General features: G+C 45.8%; 2 protein-coding genes and 1 long non-coding RNA gene across 3 annotated transcripts; 2 read left to right on the top strand and 1 right to left on the bottom strand.

The window, feature by feature from the left end:
• Positions 1-801: 801 nt before the first annotated feature.
• On the top strand, positions 802-19,610 carry ercc4 (excision repair cross-complementation group 4). Its single transcript, XM_085170923.1, has 10 exons — positions 802-1,130; positions 2,722-2,902; positions 14,979-15,174; positions 15,285-15,492; positions 16,060-16,240; positions 16,352-16,483; positions 16,599-16,703; positions 17,654-18,320; positions 18,412-18,524; positions 18,636-19,610. Exons 1-10 carry the CDS (start codon positions 954-956, stop codon positions 19,373-19,375), a joined length of 2,700 nt encoding a protein of 899 aa, XP_085027049.1. The 5' UTR covers positions 802-953; the 3' UTR covers positions 19,376-19,610.
• LOC146513045 (uncharacterized) lies at positions 2,909-13,110 on the top strand. Its single transcript, XR_014875789.1, has 2 exons — positions 2,909-3,738; positions 12,769-13,110. It is a non-coding gene; the product is annotated as an uncharacterized LOC146513045 (long non-coding RNA).
• Positions 6,056-9,322, bottom strand: LOC146513046 (uncharacterized). Its single transcript, XM_085170922.1, has 2 exons — positions 6,509-9,322; positions 6,056-6,414 (listed from the first exon to the last, which is right to left on the bottom strand). The coding sequence occupies exons 1-2, from the start codon at positions 9,188-9,190 to the stop codon at positions 6,178-6,180; spliced, it is 2,919 nt and encodes a 972-aa protein (XP_085027048.1). The 5' UTR covers positions 9,191-9,322; the 3' UTR covers positions 6,056-6,177.
• Positions 19,611-19,662: the final 52 nt, after the last annotated feature.

Below are 19,662 nucleotides of genomic sequence, written 5' to 3'. Positions count from 1 at the left end.
TTAAATCTGAATATTGGAAGATATTCTGTTTCCTGATGGAAAAGACAGTGTTAACAAACATGTAAGTTTTCTGTATCATATCAATGATAAGCTTATAAATAACTTAACCTTATCATTAATTAAATACAACAGAACAGAGGAGAAAGAAAGAAAAGACCTGCAGAGATAATTCACAACGACTCCCTCGGAGTAGGTACATCGCAGTGTGAAAATCAAGGTGGCTAAATTAAAGCCTGAAGTCTCACAGGTATAAATGAGCATGTCTCCCTGAGTATAGCGGTGGTTGGCTTAGTATTATCCTGTGGGCAAAGATCCTTTTTGGTGCCCTCTGCCTTCTCTTTAACAGAGACATGAGAGCTGGCACAACAGAGCTTTTTAAAGCCCATCCACCAGGTTTTGTTATGTAAGCACATTGCAGCTCTGTGTGTGTTAGTTTATTACAGGAATAATCAACTGCCAAATGCATTACAACTGCCACTAAAACAGCAATTGGTGATGACCAACACAAAAAAGCCAGATATTTTTTGCTTTATGTAGACTAATAAATAAATTTAAATCTATGTGCTACATGTGCCAAACATCATGATATGTTTACCGAGAGCGAGAGAGAGTTATCCCTATAAAAACTTGCATTTAAAAATGTAAATACTTTTGTGCAAATTGGTACTTAACTCTAAATCACACTGAGAGTCTCTCTGAACGGTCATCACTGCCTTTTTCATCACGTTATCCTGATGATACCTGCTATAAACCTCCCTTTCACTAGATGGCGCTCTTGCCCGTAAACGTCACGCTTGCACTGACGTTTGTTTCCGCGTCACCGGAAATGCTGCTTCAAAACACTTCAATGGCTGTCTTGCAGTGACTTCGACCGCTTTGGGCAAATAGTTAGCTCTGAAAGTCGGGGGTAATTTACTTACCTCCGCGTTTTGGGGACATTTTTAAGCTCAGACATGGCGGGGCCGCTGCTGGAGTTTGAGACCGAGATGTTCCTGAGTCTCTTCGGCAGTGACGGGTTGCTAGTAACGGCTGAAGGCTTGGGGATAGACCGAATCCTACTGCAGTTCTTGCGGGTTTACTCGGAACCGGGCAGCCTGGTTCTTCTGCTCAACACAACCACACCAGAACAGGTTAGGAGAGGTTGGATTAGCTAGAGGCGCAGCTCATATGATTATCTCACACTTTACCCGGTGCGAGGTGATGTGCCCCAGCAAACTGACTTAACAGTGCCTTAACATAAACCATACATTAAAAAAAATAAAAAGAAAGAAAGAAAATGTTAGAAGTTAGAATTTGGAAGGGGCCACTTTTTTTTGTCCATAGACATGGTGGCTAAAATAGATGAAGATAAAAGAGATGTGCACCTGCTAACAATTTTGGCGCCAACTCGGTTTCATACATTATTTCAGCTGAAATTGTTGATACATTTTTGATATATAAAGAATTTATTATAGTTTATTATTTTCATCTGAAAGTTGTTATAGAATCCCCCTCTGTGATGGAGCTCGTCTAAGAAAGATAATTTTAATAACAGTTAACTGTGTAAGTGGCACTGCATGAGGAAGTCAGTAGTATCGTGCATGAGGACAGCGAGAAAGCAGTGAGGTGTGAAAACCCTGTCTTTTTTATTGCAATGGTGATGGACAGATTGACAGATGAAGTCAGGCTGGAGTGTCTTTGGACACACGACATTACGATCTGTAGTGGGAGCAGGTGGAAGAAAGTCTGGAGATGAGATGAAGTAAAGACAGAATACATGTGTGTGAATGAGAGGGAGACGGGTGTAGCAATGACGCTGCAAGGAATATAGGTAGTGAATGTGGATGACTTTGAATACCTGGGGTTGACAATTTAAAGCAACAGATGGTGAAGCAGAGAGTGTCAGGGTGATTTGTGACAGAACGATAACCGCAAGAGTGTCAGGGAGGGTATGCAAGGTGGTAGTCAGACCTGCTATGATTTGTGGTTTGGAGATGGAGCACTGACAAGAACGCAGGAGGCCGAGCTAGAGGTGGCAGAAATGAAGATGCTCTGATTTTTATTGGAAGTGATGAAGATGGACAGGTTTCGAAATGAGTACTTCAGCTCAAGTTGAGCAGTTTGGGTTAGAAATTTAGAAGGGAAAGGTTGAAAGAGTTTGGACATGTGCAGAGGAGGTATAGTGGTTATACTGGACAAAAGATGTTGAATATAGAGCTGGAGGCAGGAGGAAAAGAAGAAGACGTCAGAGGAGGTTCGTGGGTGTAGTGAAGGGGGACATGGAGAGGGCTTGCGTGACAGAGGAGAATGTTGGGGATAGGGTGAGATGGAGGCACATGATCCTCCCGAAAAGGAACAGCTGAAACAGGAAGTATTGCATTTTAAAACACACAATTACAAAGTGGTTCAGTTGGTATAAAACCACACATTAAAGATAGAAGTGTAAATGTCCTTACATCAGTTACTACATAAACACTTGCATACACACATTAGAAGAACAGGAGCCAAAAATAATGGGTGAAAGACTAAGGAATAATTATTCTGTAAAAAACTTATTCAGCCAACCTGACAGGCTGAGGACTACAACCTCAGAAGCGTGATCGCCTCATTATTAAAATAAGAGTTAGAAGACCCTTTTCAGATAATCTGAGAGGCTGACCACTGAGTTTTACCTCATGATTGTGTGGAACATAGCATACAGCTTTAACCAAAAGCTCGCTTCTTTTCATCCTCTCTTCTCAGGAATATTTCACAGAGCAGCTGCGAGTGGAGGGTGTGACCCACCTGCCCAGGACGGTGACCAGTGATGTCCAGAGCACTGAGCGTTACAATGTTTACACCGAGGGAGGGGTGCTGTTTGTCACCAGCAGAATCCTGGTGGTGGACTTCCTCACGGACCGCATTCCTGCTCATCTAATAACAGGTCAGACTTGTACATAGCTAAATTCATATGAGAACATTTTATTCACAGCCATATTTATCACTAGCAGTCCAAATTGGATTGCAATACTTGTTTGAGTACTTGTAGTTGCAACATATGGTTATATGGAATGCATTTGAGTTATCAGTAAAATTCAGTGGCAGCATGTTGACTGAATGACATATAGTTAAACTAAACTCCTTCATGCAAAGGTTAGTCACTCCTAACAGCTAACTTTGGCCTTTCCCATCTAATGTTTTTTTGCATGCTGCTTTGTTACTTTGCAGATGTTGCAGTCTTATGAGTTTCATGATGTCATTCAGCTCATTTGAGTTTCTTGCACTATTGTGGACTGCATTTGGCAACTGTAGTCTTGGTTCTGCTCCGGAGAGTCACTCTGAGCGGGTAGAGAATAGGCTGCAGTCTAAGGCTGGGAAGTTGGAGTCCATTCACAGGATGTGGAAGTTGGTGGACAGACAGCTGATGTCGTTATTGTGACGCAGTGTATTAGGCTACGTTCACACTGCTGGTCTTAATGCTCAATTCTGATTTTTTGATCAAATCCGATTTTTTTGTCTGCTCGTTCACACTACAAATAAAATGCGACAGCAAACGCGCTCTAGTGTGAACGCTCAAAGCGGCCCGCATGCGCAAAAGAAGATGTCACACACAACGCGCTCTGTTTAGACCCAGAGCAAACAGTATTGTTTGACTGATGGCCCTTAATATAAAGACTTTGGACTTCACATTTCCCAATTTTTGCTTTAAGTTATTTTGTTATTTACGTAATAATGTAAGTAACCTAATAATTATCCTTATTGCTGTTTTAGAGAGGAGCGGTGTGTTGTGGAAATTTCAATTACCAAGTCCTGCAGACACGATGAGTTGTAACAACACCTTTATTTCAGCTATCTCATGCATAAGGAGGGACGTCAGTCAGGGGGCACTGAAAGTCGTCTCTGACAATGAACAGTTCAGGTCCTTTTTATACAGTCACAGAACAAAAGGCTTTTACAGTTTCAGTTCACACCTTGGCTCTAACCAGACAGACTCTCTACCATCTGTGTGAATCTCCCCCACTCTGGGGTCAAGCCTTCCTGTGTGAGCTTCCCCATCCTGGGAGACATTCACCAGTTTCTCACTGTCTGTTTCCCAGCGTGAATAAGGTGTGAACCAGACATACTAAACTAAGTGACATGAAAGCATTTCATCAGGACAATACATTAAAGAGAAATCCCACCACCCATACTAGACTAGGTAACATGAAAGCAAGACAATACATTAAAGGACAATACACTAAAGAGAAATCCCACAACAGTTCCCACCCTCTTGATTGTATCTCAATCACTAGTACCAAGGATTTCTCTTCCTAACATTCTGTTAATTACATCAGCCATATTGCACACTCAAAAGGTTTCACAATATGCATCATTCTTACAGTGTCAGGAAAATAATTTCACTCATCACAATCATCCTCGCTTTCGCTATCCTCAGTGTAATCTTCAGCCTGCAATAGGGGAAGCTGCAACTTGGGAGACTCGCTTTCTCTTGTCAGTGCCACTGTGATTAATCTTTATTATGCCCATTGTGTCTGCACCGGCCTGGTCCACTCCTATGATTAAATAAAAGGAGTCTTCTTTGGAGTCGTGGCATTGTCCTGGGAAGTTTGGTCTCCTGGAAAATGGGTTCCAATTCAGGTTCTTAATCGTTAGCAGTAATGGGTTCAGGCCGGTACCAGTCGCCAATTGGGCTCTAACAAAGGAAAAACTGTTCTTACTTTTCATCTTACCCTCTGTTGATTTTGCCTGTTCTCCCCAGTACCCCGGCCTGGAGTGCCACCACACAAAACTCCAACTTGGACACCACTTCTGGTATCCCGGAACGCCATGTCCAAATATGCACAAATAAACATCATAACCTCTCCAGCTTTCATTATAGCCTTTACAGTCTATCACATTGCACAGATCAAAACTGAAAGTCTGGGTAGTTGCATACGTATAGTGTAGCTCAATGTACCCGCCATACTCAGTAAGGCATTTGTCTCTCATCTCGTGGTTTGCTCCTTCTGTTGCACGAACCTCCTTGGATGTTGGCATGGTGCTTGGCTGCTGCTCTCTCCAGAGGCTCCACCAGAGGGCAACCATCAGCCCACTGAAGAGCATCAGAGCTACCCCAGTGATGAGGTGCTTCCTGGCTTGTCGCATTGTTGCAGGTAGAGGGTAGACTGCCCACTACCTGAATGAGGTGCGGGGATTATTCTGCCCCGTTAGTCTTTTCTAGTTGCTCCTCCGTTCTGGGTGGTTCTCCTCCAAACAGCTTACAGTGGCTGGCGTGGATCCAAGTAACTCGTTCTCCAACCTTTACCGCTGTTTGTGTGGTCAGTAGGACTTGGAATGGGCCCAGCCACCGCTTCGCCTTCCAGTGTCTCCTCCTGAAGTCCTTCACTAACACCCAGTTCCCTGGTTTGAACGGGTGCAGGGGTCCTTCTGCTGGCCTGGGCAGGGCTGCTTTCACTGCTCGGTGTACCTGCGAGAGAGTCCTGGAGAGATTTTGACAGTACACAATCATTTCGCTGTTGCACAACTCTGTGGATATGCCAGTCCATTTGGGGGGTTCTGCCCCCACTCTGGCAGGTCGTCCATACAACACCTCATAAGGGCTGAGGTGTGCTGGAGGTCTGGCTCGCGTGCGCACATACATCAGCACGAGGGGAAGTGCTTTTGGCCATGTGAGGCCAGTTTCTTCACAGCACTTTGCCAGCTTGGATTTTAAGGAGCTGTTCATTCTCTCCACAGCACCTCCAGATTGTGGGTGATATGCACAGTGTGTTTGCAATTTGAAACCTAGTTGCTTGCTGATTTCCTTCAATGCCTGGTTCACAAAGTGAGTACCATTATCACTTGTGATTTTTTCCGGGATGCCCCACCTGGGAATGATATCTGACAGGAGGGCTTTTGCCACTGCACTGCTGTCTGCACTTTTAGTGGGGAATGCTTCTACCCACTTAGAGAACATGTCCACTACTACCAGACAATACTTCTTTCCCTCGGCTGGTGTCAATTCAATGAAGTCCATCATTAGATGGTCAAAAGGCATGTCTGGTGGGGGGTGTGCTGCAGTGTTTACCTGTACTGGGCGTCCCACATTGTTGGTCGCACAAATGAGACACCTTTTACAATACCTCTCAGCTGCTGTGGAAAACCCTTTGGTGAACCATAGCGATGTTACTGCTTGTAGCATCCCCCCTTTGGACGCATGGTCTAACCCATGTGTCCATTTTAGAAACCAGGGGAAGAAGTGTTTAGGTAGACATGGGCGGCCGTCCGGAGATCGCCAGACAGATTCGACCAGTGTGCAGCCATGTTTGCGCCAGAGAGTTTTCTCTGGCTGGGAGGCAAATGACTGTACAGCAGGAAGATCAGCGAGGTTGGGTGTGGACAGTGGTGCCAAGACCAGTTGGAAGGGTAGGCCTCCTTCGGCTGCTGCTTTGGCTGCTGCATCGGCGGCGGCATTTCCTTGGGAGACAGAATCAGTTTTACCTGTGTGTGCTGCACACTTCACTACAGCAATGCGAGCAGGCAGAAGGATGGCATCTAGCAGCGCTGCTACCTGGTTAGCATTGAGGATGGGCTTGCCATCAGATTTCAGGAACTTTCTGTGCCTCCACAAGGCGCCAAAATCGTGCACCACACCGAACGCGTAGCGAGAGTCGGTGTAGATGGTGGCCGACTGACTCTCCGCAAGTTTACAGGCTTCTGTGAGCGCCACCAGTTCTGCAGTCTGTGCTGAGAAGTGTCTGGGCAACGAGCCTGAAACGAGAGTGGCATGATCAGAACACACAGCAAAACCTACCCGGTTAGTTCCACGTGAATCACGTGAGGAGGAGCCATCTACATATAGCACTATGTCAGAGTTGTCGATGGGAACATCTAACAAGTCAATTCGAGGTGTACAAGTTTCACCCAATACAGCAGTGCAGCTGTGTGGTTCACCATCCTCTCGCGTGGGGAGAAGAGTGGCTGGGTTAAGTGTTGTGCATCGTTTCACTGTGATGTTGGGCATGTCAAGCAGTATGGAAGAGTACCTGAGCCAACGAGCTGCAGAAAGGTGTGAAGTTTTCTGCTCCAGCAAAATGAGAGAAACTGCATGGGGTACCTGCACTGTCAGAGGAGAGTACCCTACAATGTCACGTGAGGCGAGCACGGCCTTCTCACACGCAGCTACTGCTCGTAGGCATCCAGGCAGTCCTGCAGCCACTGGGTCAAGCTTGGAAGAGTAATAACCCACCGGGCGAAGTGAATCACCATGCTGCTGTAAAAGAACAGAGGACATGAAACCATTCTTTTCATCCACCATTTGTGTATATGGTTTGGATGGGTTTGGAAGCGCTAAAGCGGGCGCTGTTTGCAGCAGCTGTTTTAAGGAAGTGAAGGCAGCTTCAGCCTCTGGTGTCCAAGAAATGTGATCATTGGCTGACAGACTTGCACCATGAATGAGTGCAGTGAGTGGGGCTTCCACAGAGGAGTAGTGTGGAATGAAATTGCGGCAGTATGATGTGGTTCCTAGGAATGACATCATCTGTTTTTTGGTGAGAGGTTTTGGAATGGTCATTACAGCTTCCACCCTCTTGGAGGAAATCTGGTGGGAGTTGTAAGAAATCACATGCCCTAAGAATGTGACTTGCTCTTTACAAAACTGCAGTTTTGACTTACTAGCTTTGTGGCCCTTGTGATGCAAATGTGTCAGTAAAGTGAGAGAATCTGCCAGACACTGCTCTTGTGTGGGCGCACACAGTAGCAGATCATCGACATATTGCAGTAACACTGTGCCTTCGGAGAGGATCAAGTCTGACAGGGAGTCTCTTAAGGCGGCATTGTAAATCGTGGGGGACTCACAGTAGCCTTGACACAACCGAGTGAATGTGTAAGCCTTTCCCTGGAACTCAAAAGCAAACCAGAACTGGCTATCTGGGTGAACTGGAACAGAGAAGAATGCATTAGTCAGGTCAGCAACAGTAAACCACATAGCGTCAGATGGGATTTGGGCCAAAATGGTGTGGGGGTTCGGAACCACAGGGGCTCTGGGGATTACAGCCTTGTTCACAGCTTGTAAGTCCTGCACAAACCGCCACTCAACAGGTTCATTAGGTCCTCTGATTTTCTTCACAGGGAATAATGGAGTGCGAACCGGAGAGGTGGGGCATGGGATAATTACTCCGGCCTTTAACAGGGATTCAAACACAGGAGTAATCCCCTCTATGGCTTCCCGTTTCAGAGGATATTGTCTTTGGCATGGTCTAAACGAGGACTTTGGAGTGATTACCACTGGCTCACAATCTGTAATCAGGCCTACATCATACTTAGATGAGGCCCACAGGCCGTCAGGCACCTCTGTCAGCAGGGGGTGTGAGGAGTTTAGAGGAGGTGTCGTTTGAAACAGACAGTGTGCGACAGCTATGTTCACTAGCTCAACTGAGCGGACACACTGGACTGTGCGTGTCATGGTCTTTTTGTAGGCTTTCATTTCTCGAGAAAACAGTACTGTGGGATTCTCTGTAGTCTCCCAATCGCAAGCGCGGTAGCACCGGTGCATAAATTCTCCCATGTCTTCCCACTGGCAGCTGTGAGCTTTTGCCAGGGGGACATGTGGGACGGATGCATCCATAGTAAACATGTTTCTTTGCTCATCGGTGAGAGAAATCGCAAGCGCAGCAAATGTGGAGCTCCAAAACATACATTTCACAGTTAGCAAATCATTCTCGGTTCTGTACCATTCTACCTCATAACTGTCATCAGGCCCATGCAGAGAAAAGTGAGACATGCAACTCAACTCTCCAGGAGCCATAAAACAGACATCTGGAGGCATGCAGTTGCGAGTCGCTTGCATGAATTCTGTAACAAGCGGCCCCTCCTCCAGCTTCCACCCGTAAGCGAAAGCTGGAGTCACGGGGTCATATTTCACCATCATATAATCATAGTCAGATTGCGTGATTGTGATGCCATTATAGCAGGAGATTAAACTTATTTTCAGTTTGCACATCAAATCTCTTGCAAGCAAATTGACCGGGCACAGGTCTGAACACAAAAACTCGTGTGTGAATTTTCTACCCTGTCCGTCTACACAATACAGGGGTACGGTGAAAGTTTCTCTCTGTATAGTTCCTGATGCTGATACAGAATGAGTGAACCTCTCACCCAGCACGGGCTGGGGTGAGAGGTAATCTGAGCGTAGTACAGAGTGGGTGGCCCCGGAATCTACAAGAAATTCTACTTCCTGATTACAAACTAACATTTTATACAAGGGCAGTAGTTTATAAGGCGCAGTATTTAAATGTACATATGTACCAACTGGTGACAAAGAAATCTGCTCTACATGCTCAAAAGTGTGCTGTCTTAAAGTGTGTGTGTCTCTGTGTAAAACACTTTCTACATCAGTGGGTGTGTGTATGTGTGTGTGATTTTCACTTCCCTGCTCTGATGAGGTGGGCAAACCACAGCCTGAAACGTACTCTGGCGTCCTTTCCCCCCGGCCTCAATCCGCCTGCACCCACTGCTGGCCCTGGTCACTTTGCCGTTGATGCTGGTCACCCCCAGGGTGGCTGTATCTAGGGCAGTTTCGCCTCCAATGTCCATGTTCACCACAGAGAAAACAGGTATCTGGATCTCCTCCAAACTGTCGTCGTTGTCGATCGCGTCCTCGATCACGTCTTCCTCCCCGGGCTCGGTCGCGCCAGCTGCCTTTACCATGGAAGTCACTCCGCGGGTTCGTTGCAGTCTTGTACAGCGTTAAGGCCGCGTTGTGGAGGTCGGCGCTCTGTTTTTCCTCTTTCTTGCGTTTTCTTTCGTCAAGGTGGTTCTGAGCATGGCGTGCATGGCGTCGCAGTTCCGTTAGCCGAGGTTCATCTTCTCCTCCCACATATGAACTCCTCACCTCGGCTGCCACATCTGGTCTCAGTCCCCGGAAAATATGGCCGCAGAGATGGTGCTCATATGTGGAGGCGGAGGCGCCCGTCATGTCATCTTTGGGTATTCCACCATTAACTTCAAACACAGTTGTCATGCGATGTATGAAATCATCCACAGATTCCTCCTTTCTTTGTTTGCAAGCTTGAATCTTTAACATGTCCACCTTATCCGGGAAAACCTCCTTTAGCTTATCCATCAGGTGGGTTACTGCAGTACAATATTCACGGTTTTCGCCATGCTCATAGGTCAGGTGTCGTATCCTCAGCGTAGGATCAGGCAAGTGAGGTGATATTCTCCTCAGGTCGCATGGTTTCAGCTTGCCTGCCACTGCGCGTCTAATTTCTTGACCTGTGGGACGATATTCTTGGCAGAAAATTAGGAGCTGCTCACCGAACCTTGCCCCCGACATGAGAGGGTCAGGTAGATGACTTGTGGCGTCAGCAATGTCCGATTGTGTCCAGGGTCTGTGAACTAAAATGGGTCCCTCGGGCCCTGCCACTTCCACCATCGGGAGCTGCAGGTCTTCTCCTCCTGCCTGTCGCCACTTCCGCATTCTCCGCACAGTCTGGAGGTCTTCGACTTCCTCGCTGCTGTCTGCACTCTCCGTATCGTCCCGGTCGTCATCAGTGGGACAATATTCAGGCTGATCCGCGGCAAAAGGCAGGACGTAATATCCATGGCGGCTGTCCTTACTTCTCCACTTTCCTCTCTCTTTCCTCCATCCCTGTGTTTTCTCTTTCATCTCTCCAGCTCGCGACGCGCTCCGTGTGTGACTGTGCGCTTGGAGGGCCTCTCTCGGCCCTCTGTTGGGTCTGAGTGTCATTTTTTCCGCTTCCTCCTGGCGGGCTTGCCGCTCCTCAGTCGCTGAACTGGCGCTGGCATCTTCTGGCGGTGAGTCGTGTGGTGCAGAGCGGGATATGGGGGGAAAGGAGTCCAGGTCCGCATCGGCTTTCAGGCTCTGCAAAACAGCCTGTACTGGGGAAGCACAGACAGTGCGTGAACAGGGAAATGATGTTTTGTTCTCCGTGTTATACGGAGGTGGAAGAGGCGCTGAGGCAGATTCTGCATCAGCCTCCCTTCCACGCACTTCTCTAGGTAATTCTTTCAGAGCTGCTTTATTTTCTCTCCTTTCTGCTTCCCTCATCCACATTTTCAAACATTCCTTCTCATCGCTTACCCTACGCAGATCTACAGTCCTAACTTTCCCTTTCTTCAATAATTTTGCTTCTTCCTCCCGCAACTGTTCCTCTATTTTCTTTAACTGGTTAACACTCAGCGATCCCTTTTCAGGAAACCCGTTTACTTTTTTCCACTTAACAACATATTTCATACACCCAATTCCCCATTTTTTAACCATACAGTCAAATATTGAGTTTTGTCCCTGGCCGCCTGGTGGAACGTCTGCCGATCTACTGGATCTAGATCCCATTTTACTACACGAGGCGTCCCCCGTGAGGCCCTTGCCTTCTACGGACCAAGGAGCGAACACCGCCACTCCGTGCACTGTAGTACACGGAAATGGATTTCGACAGTGTACCCGAGTTGCTGTCCCTGTGACGTACTTGGACCGAACACAGGTCTGGGCCGGCTTCTCCCCAACAGCGCGCTCGAGCCAATGTCCTTGTGATGGGCCGTACCCAACACAAGCCTGGGGCCTCACACCACCAGGTTTTTCTCCCGGAGACTCGAACTCCGGGGTCGGCAGGCGTTCTCCCCCTTTTTTTTGCCAGACAAAAAACTCTCGTGACTTGTATAAATGGTAGATACAGCTCACCGTTCTGCAGGAGTTTCCCCTCGATTCGTCAAGGTGATCTCGGTGGTCGCTGAAACACAGGCTCCGCAACTCTGCCTTTCTCTTTGCTTTAAACAGCTGGCAGGACCGAAGCGTCTTGTTACCTCGGGGTGATCAGCCGTCACAGAGCCGTCCTTCAGCGAGAACACTGGATCACCCTGCTCACAGCGCCAACTGTTGTGGAAATTTCAATTACCAAGTCCTGCAGACACGATGAGTTGTAACAACACCTTTATTTCAGCTATCTCATGCATAAGGAGGGACGTCAGTCAGGGGGCACTGAAAGTCGTCTCTGACAATGAACAGTTCAGGTCCTTTTTATACAGTCACAGAACAAAAGGCTTTTACAGTTTCAGTTCACACCTTGGCTCTAACCAGACAGACTCTCTACCATCTGTGTGAATCTCCCCCACTCTGGGGTCAAGCCTTCCTGTGTGAGCTTCCCCATCCTGGGAGACATTCACCAGTTTCTCACTGTCTGTTTCCCAGCGTGAATAAGGTGTGAACCAGACATACTAAACTAAGTGACATGAAAGCATTTCATCAGGACAATACATTAAAGAGAAATCCCACCACCCATACTAGACTAGGTAACATGAAAGCAAGACAATACATTAAAGGACAATACACTAAAGAGAAATCCCACAACAGTTCCCACCCTCTTCAGCGACCACATGGACCACCCTGCTCGCAGCGCCATTTTGTTGTGGAAGTTTTCCCACTTAAATAAAGCCTGCAGACGAGCGGTGAGCGGTAGCTAACATTCTTTAATTCCATGCACACACAAAGAACAGACAACCAAACAAGCTTGTGGAGCCCTCCATGGCCGCGGGACAGACGGTCAGCAGAGTTCTCACTGAGCCAAAGTCAACCTCTCAGTTAAATACCTTCTTCAGGAACAAAGGCAGTACACAGCTGTTTCACACCTTAAGGTTCACACTCCCTTGCTACTTCCCAGAGTCCTCAAGAGACAAAAGACTGGTCCTCTGGAGTTCCTGTTTCCCCAACATCTTTGCTACACCCCCTACCATTTGTCTTAAGTATGAGTGTCAGACATGTTAAAACAATGAAATAATGTGATTAATACCTTAGTGAAAGAAATTCCTCTACAGGTGCTTCAAAGGATAGTTGCAGATTTTTATCGGAATCTGCAGATTATGCAGTACAAATAAAATGTTAACGTTTCTCCAACGTTGTCTTCCCAACAGTTTCACCGGATGGCCAGGAACCGTTCGCGATGTCTTCTCAGGTGCTTCTCCGGCGCTGATAATTGGCGTCTGTCTTGTGTCAGTGACGTAAAAGACGGATTTAATGCGACCTGACCGTTCACACAGCAGTCGCTTTCTGAAACATCGGATATGTATCGGATTCAGTACCACATACGAAAGTGACCCAGATCGGATTTGAAAATATCGGATTTGTGCCGTTCACACTGTCATACCGTGATTGGATATGGGTCGCATAGGGTCAAAAAAATCTGCAGTGTGAACATAGCCTTATTGTTATACTGTCAAGCATTTATAGTATTATTTATTAACTGCTGAAAAAGTTTGAAAACATGCTCTGGCAGACACATCCACCTCTTACTACTGCCACAGTTACAATCTATTTCTGTGGGAAAATAATAATAAGAGAAATATTTTATTTATCTCTATGTGGGTAAGTTATTGTGTTACAGTGCCTCAAATATGACAAAAACAACTTATCTCCAAAAAATAAATATGGCTCTTAAAGGGAAAAAAATTACACTTAATGAGAGCAGTTAAAGCGAACAGCTTAATCAAAAATCAAAATGTGATACAGTAAGGAGATTAAACAGGTGTTCTGGTTTAAGTAGATAAAGATTTTCTGTATCTGTCTTTATGGCAGATATTAGAGAATGCCTTCATCTACATCCGCATTTCACTATATCTACAGTCACTAGGATGACCTCTGTGTGAGCTAAAGGAGGAATCCAAACAGTGTGTTGATCTAAACTGGATTCAGACAACGACAACGATGTTTGAATGATATGGATGCACTCCAGCATCATGTTATGATATAACATGTTATCATGTTATATCATGTTTCTTCTTACCTGTCAGATTAACGTCTCTATCTAAACCAGTGGTTCCCAAACTTTTTTTGCTGGGCCCCCCTTTGTTTTACAAGAAAAATGTTCAATGAGATGAATTGCAGAATGGCAGATAGAGACAAAATACTGTTACTGTTAATCTGACTATCTTCAGGTTTTACACGCTTACATAAACACACGCAGTTGCTGTCCTTCCATTTAGAAAGGCAGAGGCGTCACGGTGTGATTATTTTATGTGTAGTTGTTTTTTTTCCCCTGTGTAATAATATTCAACATAGCTATCAATACATTTTTCAAAAAATGCCTCTCTGTGCAAAATGGGTTTAAAAACATAAACAACTGTGGGGGAACAAATCGTGGCAGGATCAGCCTGATATTATTTGTATCCCGCTGTAACTTTACTGTATAAAGAACTAACATCTCCAAAATGTCAGGAATAGTTCGTCATTACAACAAGTGTTTGTGAACTAAAAATCAAGAATGTGGGATACTGTTTGTCTGTGATTTGGAGAGCCCAGCGCTGCTCCCGACGCAAGGGAAGGTAATTCTGTCGCAGAGATCTACCTCGGCACTTGTGCAGGTGAAGCCAAAGGGAAGACATGCTTCACCATGTTTTCTAGTATTTGGCTTGGAATGAAGTTGGTTTGGAAACATATTTGGCGATGCTTCATCTCCTGCTTTGCGTTTGTGTGGGAACCCCGTCAAAAACCTGTCAATGATGCTAGCAGTGTCCTAGCATTCTGTTTTTTTTTTCTTTTCTTTTTTTTTCATACCGCGCCCCCCCCCCCCTGCAATGGCCCAGCGGGCCCCACACTTTGGAAACCTCTGACCTAAACTGTCCTGAAGCCATGCACGCTCACACTGGTATCCAGGAAGTGAGAGCGGTAACAGCTCAATGCAATCCTGCTTAAAGTGCATCTAACTACAGTCATTCAGCTCCCTCCCCCTCTGGTGAACCACTCATTCACTGGAACAGCTCCAGCACTGAAACACTGTTGTTTGCTCTGTAGCTGCTCCAGGATTACAGGCCTCACTCAGTAGAACAGTCAGCTCCATTAGTTGGTCTGTGAAGAAAACCAACTTGGAAAACTTAACTTTAGCCATTTCAGTTTTGCATAAACCACAATGAGCACGAAAAATCAAACTTATCAGGTGACAAAGTCACAAAAAATCAAACAACTAACTAACAGCCAGCCGATATATTATTCAGGCTCTACCTTCACTGTCTATTTGTTCCGCTCCCTTTAGGCATTCTGGTTTATCGTGCCCATAAAATCATTGAGTCATGCCAGGAGGCCTTCATCCTGCGTCTGTTCAGACAAAAGAATAAGACAGGCTTCATTAAGGCCTTCACTGACAAGGCCACGGCTTTCTCCTCGGGCTTCTGCCAAGTGGAGCGTGTAATGAGAAACCTCTTTGTCAAGAAGCTCTACTTGTGGCCCAGGTACTGTCAAACTACTTCACTGTAGATGTTTTGTCTTGTGTGTTTTGTTGTTGTAGTAACATTTATAATACTTCTTTTACTACTTTCTTTTTTTTAACCTTTGCACTCAGGTTTCAAGCATCAGTGAACACAGCACTGGACAGGCACAAACCAGAAGTGGTGGAGCTTCACGTGTCCTTAACTCCAGCTATGAGGGCCATCCAGAGCTCCATCCTGGACATCATGGCCGCCTGTTTAAAGGAGCTGAAACGCTACAACCCCACTCTAGAGGCTGAGGACCTCTCACTGGAGAACACGCTGGGGAATTCTTTTGAAAAGGTTTCACAGTGTGTTACTAACATATACGACACATTTAAGCTGCCTTGACAAATTTTACCTCAGTGCGTGAAAACATTTTTGATTAAACTATTAAAGGAGGATTTTTTTGTTTTTTAAGAAGGCTTATGGTAATTGGACCGAGAAAAAAGCAGGTTGAGATGAGCCTCTTTAATTTGCATGTTAAATTTTATTACAGCGTTTATGAGAACCCAGTTTCTAAAAGAAAATTCAGGACACTGCAAAATGATTTGCAATCCATCTAAACCCTCTTAAATTTAAATTGAAAATAGTACAAATACAGTATGATCCCACAACTAATTAGGTCAATTGGCAACAGGTCAGTGGCATGATTGGATATGGAAAGAGCATCCGAGCGAAGCCGTGAGGGGTAAAGATGTTCACTGTTCTGTGAGGAACTGCGAGTTCTTTTATAATGAATGGTGCCACGTCCTGCATGCTGAATAAGCTGGAGCACATCTGTGTGACTTCTCCTGCTAGAAGAGTTAGAAAAAAACACCTCTGGTTGTAGGTGAGTTCAGTTGTATGCTTTGCCGTACTCCCATTCAGACTATCCGTCACTATCTGGACCCCTTGTGGCATCAGCTGGGAGCAAAGACCAAAGCACTGGTTCAGGATCTGAAGGTGCTGAGAGTCCTCCTGCTCTACCTAACCCAGTACGACTGCGTCACTTTCCTCAATCTCCTTGAGTCGTTGCACTCCAGCCAAAAGATCTTTGGCTCTAATTCGGGTAAACTACATTTATTTGACTGCTCTTAAATGGCAGATTGGAGGCCATTAAGAGTTTAAAATGTGTAAATTAATTGGAATTCTTTGCATTCAACCTCGCTCTTACCATCAGGGTGGCTCTTCCTGGACTCCAGTACATCCATGTTTGTGAACGCCAGGAGCAGAGTCTACCATATTCCCGAGAGCAAAAAGAAACTTAAAGTGGGAGCAGAGGCAGAGAAACAGAAGCCATCCTCTGCCTCAGGTAACTGTGTAGTTGGCCAATCTCTGATACGGTGATATCAGAGTAGATATCCACAGAACTTGTCTGTGTATTCGTGTTGGCATGACTAACTGCTCAGTCTGTGTGTGGGTTTCAGAGGTGAAGCGGGAGCTGGTGCTGGAGAAGAGCCCAAAGTGGGAGGCTCTGACTGAGGTCCTGGAGGAGATTGAGAGGGAGAACAAGAGCTCTCAGCATGAGCCAGGTTAGATTTCAGTGATGTTCAACTGTTACAATGTCATCATGAATGAGTCTGAAAAAGATTTTCTATAATACGATCTGATTTTTAAAAGTCGTTTGTAAAGATTTGTCAATTTTAGCTCACAGTTAAACTCCTCATTTGAAATCTAGACTGCCAAAAAAGCAACACTTTGAAAACACATCAAAGCTCAATGGGGCAAAAAAAATCATGCTTGAAATCTATACTGATACAGATTGGCTAATATGTTAAGAATTGAAAGGATGCCATCGTTTGATGGAAATGTAAATTATCAGCCTACAGAGGGCTGAATTCAAACAAACCCTGAAAATCAAATGATGTTGCAGGCTAATGCAATCTGCTGAAATTGTATCGGAGCAACTTAAAAAGTGTTCATCTTATTTTTATTTATTTATTTTTAGCAGCAAGAAAAGCATGAGCCACAGCTGGCATTTTACAAAGTCATCCTTGGGGCGGGCTGATTTGTCCTGCTTCACTGTGTTGTGGTGTTGCTTTGTAGCTGCACAGTACTTGACAGTACACCTGTACGCACTGAGGAAAAGTAGTCAACCAGAATTTGGGTCAATTGCAGAATATAGAGTAGGCCTCTTCGTCCCCCGTGGACCCACTGGCTTTCGAAGCAGGAAAATCTTTGGCCTTAGCCCCAGTGTTAGGATTCTGTGTGAGCTCACTTTAGGTGCACCAGTTCACGGCCTAAATATGCTGTCTTGGTGGCGTGGAAAGCACCTGTCAATATCCATATCTGTCATGTTATTTGTTATTTTATTATTACTTTAAATCAAAAAAGCTTCTCTTTTCATTGTCAATTTACATTAAAGTAGCTTTTAGTCTTTCAGGGGAATATTTTTTCCAAATCCTTACATTTTTACATTATAATCTGACAATCTCTCTGTAAAGATCTATCTTTCTCTAACTGCCTTATATTCCTCCCTCAGGTCGAGTCCTGATTTGTGCCAGTGACGACCGGACCTGTGCTCAGCTGCAGCAGTACATCAAGCACGGCTCCGACTGGCTGCTCAACCGGCTCTACCAGCGCACGATTGGGAAACGGGACTCTGCTGCACTGGGCGCCTTAGAACTGGATTTGGAAAAAAAGGGAAAGGGTCCGGGCAGAAAAGGAACGAAGGGAAAGCAACCTGCACAGAAAAAAAATGCAAAGACAACAAAAGGCAAAAGCAGACCGTCCTTGACTCTGACCCAGATGGTGGGGAAGGAGGAGACAGGCGAAGTGGCAGTCATGGGCAGCAGCGGAGATGAGGATGAACTGACGGATGAAGACGGAGGCGAGGAAGAGCAGCTCAAGCTAGACTTGCCCTCAGATGCTTATTACGGTGTCCTGAAGGAACCGCTGACTGTCATTCACCCGCTGAAAGGCTGCACCGATCCCCACAGTTTGACCCGGGTTCTCCATGAGGTGGAGCCCAACTTTGTGGTGCTTTACGATGCCGAGCTGAGTTTTGTGCGCCAGCTTGAGATCTACAAAGCTAACCGGCCTGGAAAGCAACTTAGGGTGTACTTCCTCATCTATGGTGGCTCGACCGAAGAACAGAAGTACCTGACAGCTCTGTCTAAGGAAAAGAAGGCTTTTGAACACCTCATCAGGTCAGAGCTGTTTCTCTCCCGTTAGCCACGTTAAGTGTATTTTGTGGAGGGTCATTTGCTCACCATTTCTGGTATTTCTGTTCTTGTTTAGGGAAAAAGCTACTATGGTGATCCCAGAGGAGAGAGAAGGGCGAGAAGACACCAACCTAGACCTTGCTAGGAATCTAGATCCCGCCAATGCCACCACCAACACCCGCAAAGCAGGTGCTCTGTTGTTCTGCATTTTTGATTTTTCTCTCCTTTGTGTGCTAAATCGTCTTCACTATGCATTGGACCAGTTTGTGTTTTTATATCCGTTTTCTGTCCGATAACCAGGTGGCCAGGAGCAGCCCACAGAGCCCTCACGAGTCATTGTGGACATGCGCGAGTTCCGGAGTGAGCTGCCATCCTTGCTCCACCGTCGCGGACTGGACATCGAGCCGGTCACACTTGAAGTAGGCGACTACATTCTGACGCCGGACGCATGCGTCGAGCGCAAAAGCGTCAGCGACCTGATCGGCTCGCTGCAGAGCGGCCGCCTCTACACCCAGTGCCTCTCGATGACCCGCTACTACAAGAAACCTGTGCTGCTCATCGAGTTTGACCCAGCTAAGCCATTTTCCCTAACGGCCCGCTTGGATTTCCGTCACGAGATTTCATCAAATGATGTTTCTTCAAAGCTCACCTTGCTTACGTTACACTTCCCCCGGCTACGTATACTGTGGTGCCCCTCCCCGCACGCCACAGCCGAGCTCTTCCTGGAACTAAAGCGAGGCCAGCCCGAACCTGACGCCGCAGCAGCTCAGGCGGTAACGGCCGAGTCAGACACTGTGGCTGAATCGGCAGACCTCTACAATCCCGGACCTTATGACTTCCTGATGAAAATGCCTGGGGTCACCACAAAAAACTACAGGGCTCTTATGAAAAACGCAGACAGCTTGGCCGACTTAGCCAAAATCAGCCAGGACAAGTTAGCAGAAATACTCGGAAACGCTAACAATGCCAAGCTGCTGTACGAGTTCCTGCATAATGTAGTTAATGTCCCTGCTCCCATACAGAAGACCAAACAGACATGACGAGCAGACTATATGGATATAGGAAGATTTTGCCACTGTGATTAAATTATTGCAGTAAGAGTTTTTGACATATTCGGATACAATATTAACTTTTTAAAAAATGCAGATGTTATGCTTAGATACACAGTTTTTGTAAAACTGTGTGACTTTTATCGTTTTTCTGTTTTTATATTGTTGAAGAATAAAATCTGTCTTTTTATAATTAATAAAAAACTGTTATTTAACTTAAAAGAAATAATAAAATGCATTTAAGTTATTTTAAGCAAACCTTTAACGTGATTTTTTTC

This window comes from Neolamprologus multifasciatus, chromosome 8 (genome assembly GCF_963576455.1).
Source record: "Neolamprologus multifasciatus chromosome 8, fNeoMul1.2, whole genome shotgun sequence".
Taxonomy (NCBI): Eukaryota; Metazoa; Chordata; class Actinopteri; order Cichliformes; family Cichlidae; genus Neolamprologus; species Neolamprologus multifasciatus.
The sequence above is the reverse complement of the archived record's forward strand: the minus strand, read 5'-3'. Positions and strand labels throughout refer to the sequence as shown.